Below are 17684 nucleotides of genomic sequence, written 5' to 3'. Positions count from 1 at the left end.
TTGAAGCACAAAAGAAATTATAATCAAGACACCATATTGTTTCTTTAGCCAGAAGGGACAGTGATTCATAATTATCCTCACTGTGCTGCCTTCCCAGGGAGGTCTTTTATGCTGTACTTTAGAGCAGTTTATGACAACGGGTGCAACATATTCCTGTTTGGAAAGCTTTGGAATTTCATGCCCCAAATTTCTGAAGAACAAATATCTTTGTCTTATTATTTTTCCTATGATGCATCATCACTTCATTCAGATCTTAATTTTTTGGGGTGGTTAGAACTGGGGTGTTAAACTCAGGGTCTCACACTTGCTAGGCAGGTGCTCTACCACTTGAGCCACTCTGCCAGCTCTAGATTGTAACTTTTAAAACCTGTTTGATTATGTTTGTGTTGATTTTACTTGTTTGTAACATTAACATATAGCTGAACAAAAATACTAGTTTGAAAAACTATTGTATTGATATTTGTCATCTTTCTTAGTTCTGATTTGTATGAACTTGTAATTTGTTGTTATTTTTGGACTAATGTTCTATCAATTTAGCTAAAGTTTTTAGAAAAATCAACTACCAGTTTCCTAAGAATTGTGAGAAAATTGTCAATATTTTTCTCCTCGGTATTCTTTCTTGTTTTCTGTAATTTTTTTTAACTTTAAGCTTTGTTTAATTCAATTGCCTGAAAACCCTAGTCTAGGTTGTTTTACTATTAATAAATTAAGCATGTAGGGAAAAGAATGCTTCTCCTTTAATTTAAATGATAATTTTTATTTCTATATTTAAGAAAAATGTCCAATCTTTTCTGGCTTTACTATGCTCACTCAGACAATATCCGAGAAACTTTTGAAAATATCCATGAGAGGACGTATTTTGAAGTGTCTGTTGACATTTATTTCTAATAAGTCGCATTTAAAAAAATAATTCTTATTTAATTTTTTGTTGTTGTATTTCTGTGAGGGTGTTAGACTGTTAGCAATACACCTGGAAGGAATCATGGAATCTAGTCCACAGGTCACTCTATAGGCTTTAAGCCCAATTTCACCCAATAAATTTTAATTATCCTGCACAATGTCCCTTTAAACAGTTAGGACTTGTCTGCTCTGTATATCCAGGAGAGAGCACATAGATGTTCAGAGGATCAGGTAACACTGGGATGAATTTCTATGAGGTCCCTACTGGCTACTGTCCCTTGCTTTAGACACTTTCCAGCTTCTCAACTGATCCCTATTGCTTTCAGAGGCCCATGTCATCCTCCTGGGCCATCCTCCTGGCTGCTGGGGACCCTTTGAGAACCAGCTAGTCTAGTCCTTCCCCTGCTTTTGCAGAACCGTTCTCCTCCTGGAGGGGCCTCTGTGACTAGGCCCCACCTTCCCAGCTCCTCAGAGTCCTGGCTCTGGCCAGCATGGACTCCTCTTGCCCTCAACCTCTTTCCCTCTCCAGCCCCAACTTCGTGTCTGAATTACCCCCTGCAGAGCCCTGCAGGCTATCTGATTTCTATTAATTACTGTGGACCACGTGGAGCATTAATGTCTCAAGTGGAGACGCCCCTTCTTGGCCTCACTCTAGTTAGTGCCCAAGCCCCTAGAGCCCGCAGTAACTCCACATGCAAAGACTGAGCAACAAGAGAAGGGGACGAAGCGAGAACAGCATTGCTTTCACTCTCTGGAAAGTCTCCAAGGGCATCGCCAGCTCCCTGTGCACCCAGCAGAGAGGTGGGAGGGGAGCCGCTGGCGGGGAAGAGGAGCTGCCAGTGCCTTTGGTTTCTGGGCGAGCAGACTTCCAGCTTGAGCCTGAATTGGATCTTGCTCCACCCGGCGGGTGAGCGCTTCGCCCCCTTCGTTTTCTGGCCTCCCGGATTGGTGGGAATCGGGGGTGGGGCGGGGCGGGCCAAAGACCAGACCGCAGCCAGGCTCCACCTCCTTTCGAGCATCAGCTATCCCAGTCCAGGCAGAGGCCTGTCGTGCAGTCCACAGCACCAGCACCATGCCCTTGACCCTGGGATACTGGGACATCCGCGGGGTGAGTGAGGGATCTGAGTGCAATGTGGGATGGTGAAACGGGGTAGGGACTTGCTGAGTACATAGGGATTGGTTCTAGAAGATGGAATCTTTTCAGGAATTGCTGAAGCCCTCTGCTTGTCCCTGGCAGGAGGCCTTATGGGAGCCTGTGTGTATCTGTGTGTGGGGGAAGTGGGAGGGGAGGATGTGTATGTGTGTACATGGGGATGCTGAAGTTAGGAGTTGGATAGGGGGCTCACCACTGTCAAGGTACCCCCATCCCTGACCTCTGTCACCTGCCATCTCTCCCAGCTGGCTCATGCCATCCGCCTGCTCCTGGAGTACACAGACACAAACTATGAGGAGAAGAGATACACTATGGGGGACGGTAATGACACCTTGTGGCCAGACCTCTGACCAGCTCCTGCCCACTGGTGCCCAGCTTCTCATGCCTGGCCACCTGCAGCTCAGCAATGCAGGCCTCCTCCAGCTGGACCTAGGGCCCACTCCTTCCTAAACCCCTGTAGAGTGCAGCGCTGTCTTCATTACAGAGCTCTGGGAGTGGAGGGCTGGGTCCCCCTCTGTCTGAAGTTGGGTAACAATTCCTTAAAGCCTGGCCTAAACCTTTCAGATCTCAGTCCTGTAGGGCCACAGACCTAAGAAGCATTCTTTACCCCTGCAACCTGGGAATGTGGGATGGAGTGGGCCAGACTGCAGATGCACCAACTCAGGGGGTCTTGCCTTACACATCAGGGACCCTGGGAAAGGAGGGCTGGACTCAGGGGATCTTTGTTTTCACTCCATCTTGTCCACCACAGCTCCCGACTATGACAGAAGCCAGTGGCTGAGTGAGAAATTCACACTGGGCCTGGACTTCCCCAATGTAGGTACAGGGAAGGGGGCGTGGGGAAGTGTGGGCCTCCCTCCGTCCTTCCCTCCCCTCCTGCCCAGCTGAGAGTTCTAGCACTCACTCCTGTGGTCTACACCGTGTTCCTCTGATGCTCTGGGTCCCAGCTCTGCATTCATTCTGCAGTGTATTTGTGTGCTCGCCATGGCCAGGCCCATTGAGTGGCAGGTCCCATGTCTGTCCTAAGCAGGGAAGGGCTGCTGGGACCTGGGCTCCCACCTGACCTTCCGTGTGGTCCGTGCAGCTGCCCTACTTAATCGATGGGGCTCGCAAGATCACGCAGAGCAACGCCATCTTGCGCTACATTGCCCGCAAGCATGACCTGTGTGAGTGGGGCTGGCTGCAGGGTGCGGGGGCAGTGGGCGTCCCCTGGGCTTGTCTGGGGTGGGTGCTGAGGGTGTGTGTGCTGTGTGGCTGCAGGTGGGGAGACAGAAGAGGAGAAGATCCGTGTGGACATTTTGGAGAACCAGCTGATGGACACCCGCATGGAGCTGGCTAGGATTTGCTACAACCCTGACTTTGTGAGTGCCCCCTCTCCCCCACTGGGCTGAGTGAGTGAGGCAGGACTAGAACTGGGGTTCATACCTTTGCATTAACTATTACTCTGGTCCAGTTTGTCATCTAAATGCCTTTGCTATCATTCTACAAATGGCATTTTCAAGGAAGCTGGGCATAGTGAAGCATTCATGTGGTAACCCCAACACTCGGGAGCACTCTGAGGTAGGAGGTTTGGGAGATTGAGGCTAGCCTCGGTTACATAGCAAGACTATCTCAAACAAAACAAAAAAGAACAACAACAGTAAAACTACACACAAAAATTGTCAACAGAGTGACCCTCAAACTCTAAAGTCTTGTCAAATGAAAATTCCAAATCAATTCCCCTGTCACCTCTTAGGGTCCAGTCCAGACTCCTCATAGTGGAAATTCGGTACCTGGACAGTAAAGTTTGCATTCAGAATGCCGCAGCTCTGATCACAGATTTCTGCCCTGAGCTCTGTCTTTCTGTTGGCTTAAACATCGCTGCCCCTGGAATACACAGACTCACATCAGGAGGAAACGGAGGACCAGCAGGGGCTGGAAGGGCATCCTTGCCTTGGGACCTCTTCCCAGCTAGTTTTCCAGAGCCTTTCCTCAACACCAACAGGAATAAGCAGGTTTTCACTTTAGGTGGCTCACAGTGGGCAAATGCCTTTGATTCTCCCCTTCTTTCATTTTGTCCTCCCAAATTCACTTCATCTTTTGAAAACTGTACCAAATCCCTGCCCTTCTTCTGTCCCTCCACTATGTAGAGCATTCAGTTTCTTTTCTGAAGTACTTTTGGTTGTTGCTTCTTCAATTCTGCCTATTGTTTGAGCTCAGAGCTTGCCAAGTGCTCATACCCATGGGTGTGATACCTGGGGGTGGTTTGAGCATCAGTGATAAGTCTCAAGGACAGTGGATTCCTGTCTAACTTCCCTTCCCTTCTAACACATGGTATCTGGTAACTGAAGGAATCCCCTCAATGCTGATGTGTTAACTTAAAGTCTGGACACTGATCCAGGTCCAGTCTCAAGAAAGATGGCTGCTCACTGAGACCCAGCTGGGGTCTGCTCAGCCCTGGTGAGACTGGCCTCTCTGCTGGGGGATTGTGTCTGAGGGTGGTGACAGCTGTCTTCTGCCTCAGGAGAAACTGAAGCCAGAGTACCTGGAGCAACTCCCTGGAATGATGAAGCTTTTCTCAGAGTTCCTGGGAAAGCGGCCATGGTTTGCAGGGGATAAGGTAAAGGGGAGGGAGACAGGGAGGAGAAGGTGTCATTCTTCCCAGGTTAGAGATCTCAGCTACTGTTCCTCGGCCTTCTGCAGATCACCTTTGTGGATTTCATCGCTTATGATGTCCTTGAGAGGAACCAACTCTTTGAGCCCAAGTGCCTGGAGATGTTCCCAAACTTGAAGGACTTCCTGTGCCGCTTTGAGGTGAAGGTCCCCATCCTCCCTCCTCTTGGATATTCTTCACCCCTTTTATGATGCTTCCTTAGTCCTGGAACTGAAATGAAGAATAACTAGAGTTTGTTGAGCTCTGGCTTTCTGTCGGGAGTGCTTAGCATCAACCAGACTAAGTTTATCTTTACAACATTCCTACAGGGTGGGTAGAATGTTCAGTCCCACTGGACAGATAAGGACCTGAGACTGTAGAGGGGAAGTCAGTTATTAAAGGTGTCAACACCAGTGGAGGCTGTGCTAGGCTCCCTGTGTGCCTCTGGCTTTTAAGGGCAGTAGTCAGTGGCTGCCCCTGTTTTGTGCCAATGGAAAAGCTCCAGACTCTTGTGCAGTCTCAGTTTCCCGCTCAGGATCCTGTGGAGGCAGAGAATATGTCAGGGGTGTGTGCATCTGGCATTAGGAATGAGAGACAACAGGGTGGGCGTGGGGGTGTGGGGAGAGGTTGATGTGAAACACTGGGATGCAGATAATATTCATATACTGTCTGGAGAACACTTTGCCCCATTCGATCCCAGGGATGTAGCTGTGCTGGATTTGAGTAGTGTGTGGGACCACTGTTGGGAAATTTTATTCTGATGTGTTCTATGGTGTGGGACTCTCCTCTCTCTTTCCCTCTCTTTCTTCTTTCTAATGACTCAGTAACCCAGTTTGTGCAATGGGAAGTTATATATAGTTACCTTCACTCATATTCTCTGGCATTCTTCTCTGTATAAAGTGCACTGTGAAACATTCAAAGATTCCTACCCACCCCCACCCTGGGACTGAGTATAGCCAAGAGCAGCAGAAATACTAGATTGTGAGGTACACATGGCACCACCTAAAGGAGGCTGGGGTGACCAGCCTGCACCCCACCTCATAGGTAATCATGGGATACCCAGCAGCCACTTCGACACTCACAAAAACTACTTTATTAGAGATCTGGGAGTTGAAGGCATTAGTGCAACAGTTACTTCAGCCTTGAATCTGAACTCTTTCCCACTACCTTATCAAGCGATAAGGTTCTCATCAGCTCTAGTCCTGGTCCAGGGGAGGTGGCCTTGGGGGTGTGGTGTGCAAGAGCTGGCTTGACTGTGAGGAGGGCGGAAGAGGAGAGCTGAGAGCTGTAGCCTCAAGCCTGCTGGGCCTGGCTTGTTAGATACAGTCAGCTCTGGATGTCTGAATCCTTTAGAGATTATCTGGTCACTTTCTTCTCCCAAGATGGTGTGAAGAACACCTACTATCATTCAGCCTGGGTCCTGTGTGGCATGACTGGAGATGAGACAGGTTGGGGCACGGTAAGATCAGGCTCAGGTACCAAATAAAAAAGGTTACACCCTCTGCTTTCGGGAGAATGGTTAGAGCTGGCCCAGTGTTTTAGGCTGGTCCTCCTCCCCTTGTCCATTTTATGCAGGATTTGCTGAGTTGCAGGGTGAGACCTGCTGCACTGACATGAGCTGGATCCCTTTATCATGTCAGAAGTCCTTTGTCTGTGTGCAAACCCTGGCAAGAAGGAGCTTCTGGTGGAAGAGGAGTGGTCTGTACAGACAGGGAACGACAGGGCCTGCTGAGGGGAGGCAGGAAGGGGGTGCTCAGAGAGCACAGAATGGCAGGCACAGAGCCTGGCTAACTCCAGCCCTGTCCCTCTCACTAGCGGTGTGAGCACGAGGAAGTTGCTTCACCTTTCTAAAACCCAGGTTCTCTCCTGATATGTTGTAATGGTAGGACAGATCTTGCAGGGTTGCTGAGTGGGTTTTTGGAGTCTATATTGTAATGTCTGTAGGTATAAAGCATCTTGCACAACGTCCAGTCTCCTCCTCATTGCAGAAAACTGAAGAGCTCCCTTCCCAGAGCTGGGGAGTTAAGAGACTGGGCTGTGCTCCAGCACTTGACCCCATGGACAGGCTGCTCCTGGAGGGGGGCAGCTCGGCCCAGTGGGCAGCAGTTCTGAGCTCCTGTTTCTCCTTGCACTCTCAGGGACTGAAGAAGATCTCTGCTTACATGAAGTCCAGCCGCTTCCTCCCAACACCCGTATTCACAAAGATGGCCATATGGGGCAACAAGTAGGACCTTGAAAGGGCAGAAGATGGGGCTGAGGAGGCCTTTTCCTCCTGCCCTGGGAAGCATCTAGATCCCCTGTAGCCCTGACTCCACTTCCTCGTTCCTTCTTTCCATGCCCTTGCGAGTCAACATTTCAGTCCTCTTTTCTCTCACCCAATCCCTGTCCCATTCAGACCATTTAAATCGTCAGCTCCTTGTTTTCCCTCAGCAAAGTCCCTGTCCAAATATTACTGTGTCCTACACTAAGATCAGCCCAACCATCCTTCCTGGAAGTGGCTGCTTTGAGGATCCCTGCTGGTACCTCCTCTTGTAGCTCAACCAAGTGCTCCCAGCCCTGCCAGAAAGATCATTTTTTCCTGATGTGTTACCCCATTCCCTAGTTAGGTCCCTGCCAGGCCCAAGCTGATCCCCAATAAAACCTGTGTTTTGTCTTCTCGCCTCTGGCTCCTGCCCTCCTCAGTTCTCATTGCTACCTTCAAGTGCCTGACTGGGGACCCTGGAGGTGGCTGGGTTCACAGGGATTCTGGTGAAGGGCTAAGGGTAAGAAGGGCTTTCAGACTTCTTGGTCCCATTCTGACACCCTCAGAGCAGGTGGCCCCAGGAAGCTATCTAGAGAATACAGGACATCTTTCTAGGCCTGGAATTTCATTTACTCTGCAGTGGTAATGAGGATTTCCAAGGTGAGGTGGGCGGGGGTTTCAATGAGAACAGAGACTCAGCATGGTGGGAATCACCAGCAGGGAGATCCAGGATCCATTTTGCCTCTCGATGACATGGCTGTGTCACAGGGGTAGGTCTCCAGGACCTAGATCTACTCCATTTCTCAGATGGCGTCTTCAATGCTTGTTCTACAGTTGCCATAGGAACCATCTTTCCTGGTTTACTGCTTTCTTTTCTGGGGACTTATGAGATAAATTTCTTCAGTTTTTACATAATGATAATGACTTTATCCTGGTACGCACTCAATTAATATTTCGTTGCACATAGAATTTGAGAAAGAAGGCCTTTAGACTTCTGCTGGCCTAGTGGACCCCTTTCTGGTATGTAACAGATGGTGAAAATGCTGATTTCAGTGTGACCTGAATCCCTTTGTAAATGACACTGACACTGCTGATGGGAATGTACATCAGTCCAGCTACCATGGAAAGCAGTATGGAGGTTTCTCAAAAAGCTAAAAATAGAACTGACATATGCTCCCACTACACCACCCCTGGGCATGTACCAGAAGGAATCAGTCACCTGCCACAGTCATTTTACTCTGCACAATAGCCAAGTTATAGAATCAGCCTAGGTGCTTATCAATGACAAATGGATAAAGAAAATGTGGTGTATATTCACAATGGAGTTTTATTCAACCATAAAAGAACGAAATTATGTCATTTACAGGAAAATGGATACAACTGGAAATCATCACATTAAACAAAATAAGTCAGACTCAGAAAGATAAGTGTCACATGTTTTCTCTTATATGCAGAATCTAGAGTAGAAAAGCACAGACATGAAAGGAGAAAGGGAACTGCTTTAGAAGAATAAGGGGACCAGTGGAAAACTCTAAAGTTGGTACAGGAAAGAGTAGGAAATACTCTGGAGTTAGTAGGTATAGGCAAGAACTTTCTCAACGAAACCTCAGCAGCACAGCAACTAAGAGATAGCATAGATAAATGGGACTTCATAAAACTAAAAAGCTTCTGCTCATCAAAAGAACTGGTCTCTAAACTGAAGAGAACACCCACAGAGTGGGAGAAAATATTTGCCAGCTACACATCAGACGAAGGACTGATAACCAGAATATATAGGGAATTAAAAAACTAAATTCTCCCAAAACTAATGAACCAATAAAGAAATGGGCAAGTGAACTAAACAGAACTTTCTCAAAAGAAGAAATTCAAATGGCCAAAAAACACATGAAAAAATGCTCACCATCTCTAGCAATAAAGGAAATGCAAATTAAAACCACACTAAGATTCCCCCTCACCCCTGTTAGAATAGCCATCATTAGCAACACCACCAACAACAGGTGTTGGCGAGGATGCGGGGAAAAAGGAACCTTCTTACACTGTTGGTGGGAATGTAAACTAGTACAACCACTCTGGAAAAAAATTTTGAGGCTACTTAAAAAGCTAAACATTGATCTAGCAATACCATTCTTGGGGATATACCCAAAAGACTGTGACACAGGTTACTCCAGAGGCACCTGCACACCCATGTTTATTGCAGCACTATTTACAATAGCCAAGTTACAGAAACAGCCAAGATGCCCCACTACTGAAGAATGGATCAAGAAAATGTAGTATCTATACACAATGGAATTTTATGCAGCCCTGAAAAAGAATGAAATGTTATCATTTGCTGGTAAATGGATGGAATTGGAGAACAACATTCTGAGTGAGGTTAGCCTGGCTCAAAAGACCAAAAATCGTATGTTCTCCCTCATATGTGGACATTAGATCAAGGGCAAACACAAGGGGATTGAACTTTGATCACTAGATAAAAGCGAGAGCACACAAGGGAGATATGAGGATAGGTAAGACACCTAAAAAACTAGCTAACATTTGTTGCCCTCAGTGCAGAGAAACTAAAGCAGACTGAGGCCAATAGGAAAAGGGGACCAGGAACTAGAGAAAAGGTGAGATCAAAAAGAATTAACCTAGAAGGTAACACACATGCACAGGAAATTAATGTTAGTCAATGCCCTGTATAGCTATCCTTATCTCAATTAGCAAAAGCCCTTGTTCCTTCCTATTATTGCTTATACTCTGTCTTCAACAAAATTAGAGATAAGGGCAAAATAGTTTATGCTGGGTATTGAGGGGGTGTGGGGAAGAGGAAGGGGGTGGGGTGGGTGGTAAGGGAGGGATGGGGGCAGGGGGGAGAAATGACCCAAGCATCGTACGCACATATGAATAATAAAATAAAAATAAGGGGACCAGTGGAAGGGAGAGCAAGAAAGGCAAAGGGGGTTGATTGAATATGACCAAAGTACATTTATAGACATGTATTGAAATGTCATAATGAAACATATTATTCTATACAATTAAAAAACAGAAGAAGAAAAAGGAAGAGGAGAGTGAAAATGAGAAGAAAGATATTATTAGGAAGAAAATGTTTCCACTTCCAACAGTGGGCACAGCAGTTATAGCTTCAAATTAATTGACCACCAGCAGATCTGTAGGAGAAAAAAAATCCCTGTGTAGGTGATCCTGTTTGATGCCTAAGATTGTTACTGGAAAAATAGAGCTGATAAAACCTTGGTGCTTGCATCTGGCAGGAAAAGAAGTCAAGCAAGAAGCAAAGATACAGTAAAAGTAATAGTAAAGTTTATTACAAAAAAAAATACAGTTTCAATAAACTGAAAGTGGGTTGCCTCTAGAGTGAGAACAACAGGTCAGGTTTTGGAGTTGGGATATTTGAGGAACTCTTAGCTATAGGTTCATTTGGCCCCTAGGCTTGAGTCTTTGTCTTCTTAAATGAGAGAGAGTAAACTACCGGTTCCTGCTTTAACTGATAGAAAATTCCTAATTGAAATTCTTAGTCTTTGCTCTACCAGATGTCAAGGATGCATCTCTTGGTCTGGGTCTGTGTCTTGTTAAATTAGAGTTCACCTGTGTGAACTCCCAGCACCAGGCCTAGCTGGTGTTTAGGATGTGGGTTACTCTTAAGTAAAAAATGGATTAAGCTTTAGGTGAGTGACTGACTTCAAAGCATCCTATGATAACCCCTGACCTCTGGTCACTTGATCTTAATGGAGACTTGTGGAGTTGGGAAGTTGAATTACAATGATTTTTTTTTTCTTCTTTCTTCCTCTTGTGGCCATGGCTTATGTCTAGCAGCTCTGGCTTTTTAGTTTTACTTTCTTGTTTTAATGTCTGAGTCTGGCCCTTTAAATATTTATTAAAATAATATAATTTTTCTGTCTTCTCATTTACTTATTTATCCTGCCTCATCCATCACCCATGGCTAATTGCTACCTAACAAGATGGTCCTTTTTGTCCTTATGAGATATCTAAGTCAAAAGCCTATGTGGGAGACTGGTGGAGTGGTTCAAGTGGTAGCATGTCTGCCTGGCAAGTGTGAGACCCTGAGTTCAAGAAAGAAAAAGAGAAGTGGGGGGGAGGGAGTGAGGAAGGGACGGAGAAAGGAAGGAAGGAAGGAAGGAAGGAAGGAAGGAAGGAGGAAAGAAAAGCCTAGGTGAAGACCTGCAGGCTGCCATTATGACTTGTGAAGTCACCCTTTCACAAACATTCCTAATATAGGCTTCTTCCACTCAGATTCATCAGTCACCACTCCTTCATCTGCATAGCATCTTCCTGAAGTAATTTTAAAGCACACTGTAGAGTAAGCTTCAAAAAAAGTTTTTAATAGCCCAGTGCTTCCCATCCATGGTACTAGAATGAGTTGTTTGTTTTGTTGGTAGGCTTTCAGGCCAGGCTCAGTGAGAGTAATTATTGCAAATCAACAAAGGCTTCTTAACCAAAAATAATATATCCAAAAATATACCTCAGAAAATGGATCAAGACTTGAACTGACATTTCCCAAAAGTCAATCCAAATGGCCAAGAAATATATGAAACCACAATAAATGCCATTAGATTGCTAATTGGTCTAGTAGTTATCAACACTGGAAGATCCTAGTACATTTGGTGAACTTATGGAGAAACTAGACCTCTTCTGCATTGTTGGTGGGCCAGGCACATTGGAAGGCTAGCAATAGCAGCTCGTGTCAAATAAGAATCTACCTATGACCCAGGAATCGCCCCCAACAAAAATGAGTGCTTTTGTCTTTGAAAAGACACGTCAAGACTTGTGTCATAATATCGAAAGCAGCTTTATTTTAAATATCTAATAACTGACAAGTGAAATTCCATCAACACAAGAATAGACAAGTAATGTGTGGTTTATTAATATAATCCCATTATTCATATAGTGGAATACCATGGATTACTATAGTACAATTAAGATGATGTGCTAATGAGATAGAAGGGCCCCTGGAAACCTCCATTCTGACCTCTCAGTGACCTTAAAGGTGGAAAGAAGGAAAAGCAGGACAGACCAGAATAAGGACAGTGTAAGGACTAGGACACAACCAAGCAGAGCATTGCGGCACAGTCAACCAGAATGCTGCTTTCGGCACATCTGCTTAGCATAAAGATTGAGCAATACCCTGGAGAAAATGGATAAAAACCTCAGTCACTTCTCTGGCAACCCACTGGGGCCCCTTCCCTTCCTGTGGGAGTTTTCATTCTTTCTTTTTCTCTTTACCTTTGTACTCACCCTTTGTTGTCTGCAAAGTTCATTCTTTGGCAGAACCTGGAACGCCAACCTTCCCTCTGGCTAAGCACCTAAGCCAGCAAGGGTGAGTGGGGGCTTTCGGTCCTACGTAAGTCACCTGTATCACTGACGCTGTGTACAACATGGATGAGCCTCATAGGATGTTGAGTAAAAGGAAATAGACAGACAAAATCCTCCACAATACTATGATCGTTCCTTTACGTGAAAGTCGTGGTGATAGGGGTCAGATGAATGGGGACCTAGACAGGTAGTAAAGGTCGCTTATTGAAGGGAACTTGTAGAGGGCTGTGCTGGGAGTGTTGGCTATTTGATCTGGGTGGTGATTATGTAAAGTATACAGATGTCAGAATTCATAGAGGGGTACACTGATGATCTGAGTGCTTACTGTGTGCCAGTTACGTTTCAATGAAAACTCTGCACGTATTATATATCGTGGGTGTGTTTGGGTTTACCCCCATGGGAGGCTAATGACAAAAGGGCATATATTCATTAGTGTTACAAATATTTACTTAACATCTAGAACATTCCCTGCACATAGCAGGGGCTCAATTAAGCAAATAAGATGTTAATTTGTGAGAATCGACCGAAGTTTGTTTTTCTCTGTCAAAGAAGTTAATATAAAACTATCATTGTGTAGAAGCCAGCCCACCTCCCTGAATTGCTGTTTACATGCTTTGTGAAACGTTGCTTGACCTTGCAACCTTCTCATGGTCAGGCAAAGAGCTGTTTATTGCCAGATGCCCTCATCTCAAACTGCTTGATAAGTAAAATGTCATCCCCTACCCGTCATCTTCAGGGGACCTTGAGAAATCACTTTCTCACTGAGCTGTAAAAATGTCACTGCGTCAGAAAACCTTGCTCTTACGCCATACAGTAGCTAGCCACTTGGGAAGACTGTGAACCCAAACCATCCATCAGGGTGAGGGGCTGACTCCCCACTCAGTGTGTTTTGCCTGTCAGACTGGTCTGTGGCTGCACCCTTCTGCAGAAGTAAAATTGCTCTTTTTGCCTTGCTGAGCCACTCAAAGTGTGTTTTTGATCACTGTTTGGGAATGGCATATCTAACAAATTTCTGTGGTATCACTCATACTCTATTGACTTTTACTGATGCCTACTTCTTTGAGTAGGTGAGTTTGGTACGTACATAAATTCTCTACTTCTGTTCTTTTTCTTTAACATTGTACTTAAAACATACTGGGGCTGAGGATGAGCTCAGTGGTAGAGTGCTTCCCTGGCCCTGGGTTCAACCCCCAGCACTACAAAATAAACAAAAATAAATGAGCACTGCAACTGTGTGAGGTGTACACTTAGAAACGTGTGTATACAGGCACTGTACTTACATGTATATTTATAATATTTAGTCAGCATCTGCATTGATTCCTGTAGATAAAGTGTTGTTTACCTAGTCCTTCTCATGATATCTGGAGTTTTTAGCTTTCTATATGTTAGTACAATCATCTTTAAACTTACTGCCTTCCTGGTTTGGAGGATGATCCCCACAGCATACAGGAGTGTTAACAGCGCGGGCGCAGTCTGTGATCAGAAGACTTCCAGATTCTTTGTGTCCCACCAGAAAGAATCCATGGCAGGACACGTGGGTGTAAATGGAATTTATTTAAAGTTAGGCAACAGAAATACAAAGGGAAGTATGGTGGGGCCCAGGAGGAAGCCAGAAGATGAGAGCACGTATTTCTGCCTTTCAGGTGCTTTTAAAACTTAAGATAACCTATGGGAATAGGAAAACAAGAAGATTCCCACCCAATAATTAATGATTGGGGAGGGGAGTGGATGGTTCCCAGCCAGGTGAGGATGACTTCTGAGCCAAAGCAGCATAATCTAAGATGTAATTTTTTTTTTCTATGAGTCCCGAACTTTCCCTACTTTAGTTTGCCTCAGTAGGAGGCAAAGAGAAAGAATAGTCATATATTATAATAAGCGATAATAAATTATAATAGCGTTTAATATTATAATAAATTAATTGATTGCACTCCAGTGAGAATCCTTTTATAGTGCAGCTAGAAAGACACGTGGACCTCTATATGTACAACCTAAGGCAGACAAGGGTCTGTGGCTCCATTTTATGATACTTCTAGAGTTTTATAATGATTTTTGAGGTTTTCTATCCTAACCCTTTGTTAGTGTTAATGCTTATTCTTGTTTCCATTTGATGAGTCACTGTCTATGAATCTCCCTGTGTAAAGCTCTGTTTTATCTGTTATCTCTTTATGGCTTAGTCAATTTCTATGTCTCCCCACCACTAGGTAGGCACTCTACCACTTGGACCATTCCCCCAGTCCTTTTTGTGTTATTTTTTTGAGTAGGGTCTCACATTGATGCTCAGGCCTGCCTGGACCACAACCCTATTTACATTTCTCAAGCCGCTGGGATGATAGGTGCACGACATAATGCCCAACTTCTTGTTGGTTGAGATGGAGTCTTAAGAACTTTTTGCCTAGGCTGCCCTCCAACTGCTATTCTCCCAGTTTCCATTTCCTAAGTAGCCAAGATTATAAGCGTGAGCCACCTCACCTGGCCAACTTAGACAATTTCTGGAGAACAGTTAAAAGATGAAATACTGAAAGTCAAAAATCTGTATTTTAACTTATAGGTACAATGCTAGTAATTGTGATTCTGTTCTGTTTTCTATCACATAATGGGATGGTTAATTTTTTGTTTCAACTTGACTTTTTAAAGGATGCCAACTTAGCTTTGAAAACACTTCTCTGGGTATGTCTGTGAGGGTGTTTCCAGAAGAGATTATCATTTGAGTGAGTGGACTGAGTGAAGAAGATACACTTTCATCAACATGGGTGGGCATTGCCCAAACCATCGGTGCCTAAATATAACAAAAAGTGGAAGAAGTGTGGGTCTGCTTTCTCTGTTCAACTGGAACATCCATCTCTGGCATTGGGATATCTTAGTTTACTGGCCTTAGGATTCTATCAGAGACTGAACTATCTCCCTCATCCCCTCCCCCAAAGTGAGGCCTACGGACTTTCTTGCCTTCTCATCTTGCAGATAGCAGGTCATGGGACTTTCTCCATCTTCACAGTCATGTGACTGCTTGGCCCTGCAATGAGCTCCTGAGGACTGTGTGGGAGGTTGGATGGCTGTGTGACCACCAGAGAGTCACCTCTTTCTGCTCTGGACCCCGGGAGACCAGGTTGCTAAGGCTGTCCACCTTGAAGAACCAGTTCTCTGCCTACTTCTCCTTTTGTCCTTCCTGTTCTGCAGCCTGATGCACAGGGGCTGCCCCCAGGGTAAAACTGTTCTAGGTCCTCCCTTTCAGCAGCCCCTGTGGCATGGGGAGTGGCTGCTTTTCTCTTGCTAACCAGCAATTCTAGGGTTGTGTTTTATAATTGCAGCTTTTAACTCATTCATGGACCACAGACTATACTTAAGGAACTGTTCACAGTAGATCCAACACAACCTGACCTTCTTGACTTCAGTGTTTGAATTCAAATCCATCACATATTTAACAATTCATTTGCTTTCCAGCAAAGGAAAAATATATTTTATCTTCCCAAATATAAATGACATAAAACTGTATTTGGTTTTTGTTAGTCAGAGGCACAATTGCTTTTAACTAAAACTTAATGAAGAGGAAAAAAGATGAGACATATTTCCTTAAATTAAAACAAATTACCGTATATATGTTACGTGTATATAAGCAGGCAATATATATATCTATCTATATACACACACAGATAATGTTTATGATGAAATGAAATATGTGTGCTCTACTTAAGTATCAGAGGCTGAGGAACTTAAACTCCCAGAGTACACAATAACTCGGCACAACTTTTTTATTCATGGAATAATCTCTTGAAAGTAGATATTAAACAAAATAAAAACTTTTGTTCAAGAATTTAAGCTCTTTCTTTTGGCCTTTTTTTTCATGATTCTTTTTCAAAAGAGCAATTGTATACTTTTAGTATCTGTGAGCATCAGACTTTCAGCCATTTCACTGTAGTCCTCATTTATGCAGCTCTTCGTGAACACCTGGCCTGGGGAAGACATTAGCTAAGAGCCCTTCTGTTTCCCTCTTTAGAACAAACTGAGCAGGCCCTGGCACTCCTGCGTTGGAGCTCACAGCGTGGGCGTCATAGTTAAGGCTGGTATTTTCACTCCAATCCCACTAATCACAGAAGAGGTTCAAGAGCATTCCTGCTGCGGTCTGCATGGACAGAACATTTGATTCCACAATGTTCTTCAGCTTTTCAGATGAAATAAACGTCCCCCGTGTATGAATACCTCATGCTACAAGTCCTGCACTTTGCTCTGAAAAAATTCCAGTGATGTCATACATCTGTAATCCCAGCTATTTGGGAGGCAGAGGCAAGAGGATTGTGCAAAAAGTACAAGACCTTATTTCAAAAATACTTCAAAAAGCAAGAACAACTGGGGAGTGTGCCTCTAGTGCGACAGCACTAGCCTAGCAAGCACAAGGCCCTGAGTTCAAGTCCCAGTACTGCAAAGAAAAAAATCCAAAGTACAGGCTAGTTGTGACTTGGTGACTATAGGAGTGAATTAGGAATTATCAGATTTTAGCACTTGAAAAAAGCCCTGTGTGAGCATTTGTACATCAATCACATGTTTTGCAGCATCAGAAGCTGCAAAGCCAGCAAACGTTTCTGCAGTCTCTCCCAGGCAACACTCTGTACCATACATATCCTCTTCTCCAGACGTGCATTAAATGATTTATGGGTCTGTGCTATTCTTACCCACAGGATCCATTCCAATAACTGAAGCCCCAACCCTCCCTAGAGGATAATGGCAAAAACCACTGCCATTATCACCCTCCACAGCTAACATGGAGACTGTTCATTCCAGACAAAGATTTTTCTGGTATGATCAATGTCCCATGGTGTCCTTAACACCATGTCCTTGAAATGTCTCATTCCATTCCAAGAGTCTTGTCATGTCAAGGGGACAATGAACGTGGGCGTTGTCTCTCTCCCATGCATACTGAGATCTAAACCAAAGTAGTGTTATCTAGAAGGGAATCTGCATCCCACACACATGCTGTCAGCTATTCCTTGGAATGCTTTTCACACAATCGCAAGCTAAGCTAACCACACTATGCTTCTGTGGTCTAGCCTTCAAACCCCTCTCCCTGCGTGGTAAATGGGCACTGGAGAGATAATGCTCTTGGTCCAGCAAATGCCACTAGACTTCCTAAGCAGGCTGATGGTTTGTATGTGTTCCTTAGGCATCCTCCGTTAGTGCTGCTGCCATGGGACACTTGACCTTGTTGGTGTTTATCTCCCTGGCTAGCTTCCCTGTTAGGAGGTGTCAATAAACCTTATATTTTGCATGCTGCCTTTGTGTGGGGGGCAGATTAAAGCCTATGAGAACTGGACACAAGCAAGGTGAGATGCAGTTAATTGCTTTTACCTGTGGGCCGAGATAGGCACAGCCCTGGCACGAAACAGGGAAAAGCAGAATAGGTGCATCTCCTAAGTCATGTTCAGAGAAGCAGGAACACA

The 17684-nt window shown here is 44.8% G+C and overlaps 1 protein-coding gene across 1 annotated transcript; it reads left to right on the top strand.

The window, feature by feature from the left end:
- The first annotated feature begins 1850 nt into the window (after nucleotides 1-1850).
- On the top strand, nucleotides 1851-7343 carry LOC109688834 (glutathione S-transferase Mu 7). The gene is made up of 8 exons (XM_074050811.1): nucleotides 1851-2008; nucleotides 2299-2374; nucleotides 2805-2869; nucleotides 3138-3219; nucleotides 3314-3414; nucleotides 4557-4652; nucleotides 4736-4846; nucleotides 6824-7343. Exons 1-8 carry the CDS (start codon nucleotides 1973-1975, stop codon nucleotides 6911-6913), a joined length of 657 nt encoding a protein of 218 aa, XP_073906912.1. The 5' UTR covers nucleotides 1851-1972; the 3' UTR covers nucleotides 6914-7343.
- Nucleotides 7344-17684: the final 10341 nt, after the last annotated feature.

The sequence above is a fragment of the Castor canadensis genome, chromosome 12, assembly GCF_047511655.1.
Source record: "Castor canadensis chromosome 12, mCasCan1.hap1v2, whole genome shotgun sequence".
In the NCBI taxonomy this organism is placed as follows: Eukaryota; Metazoa; Chordata; class Mammalia; order Rodentia; family Castoridae; genus Castor; species Castor canadensis.
This window is presented reverse-complemented; position numbering and strand designations above follow the sequence as displayed.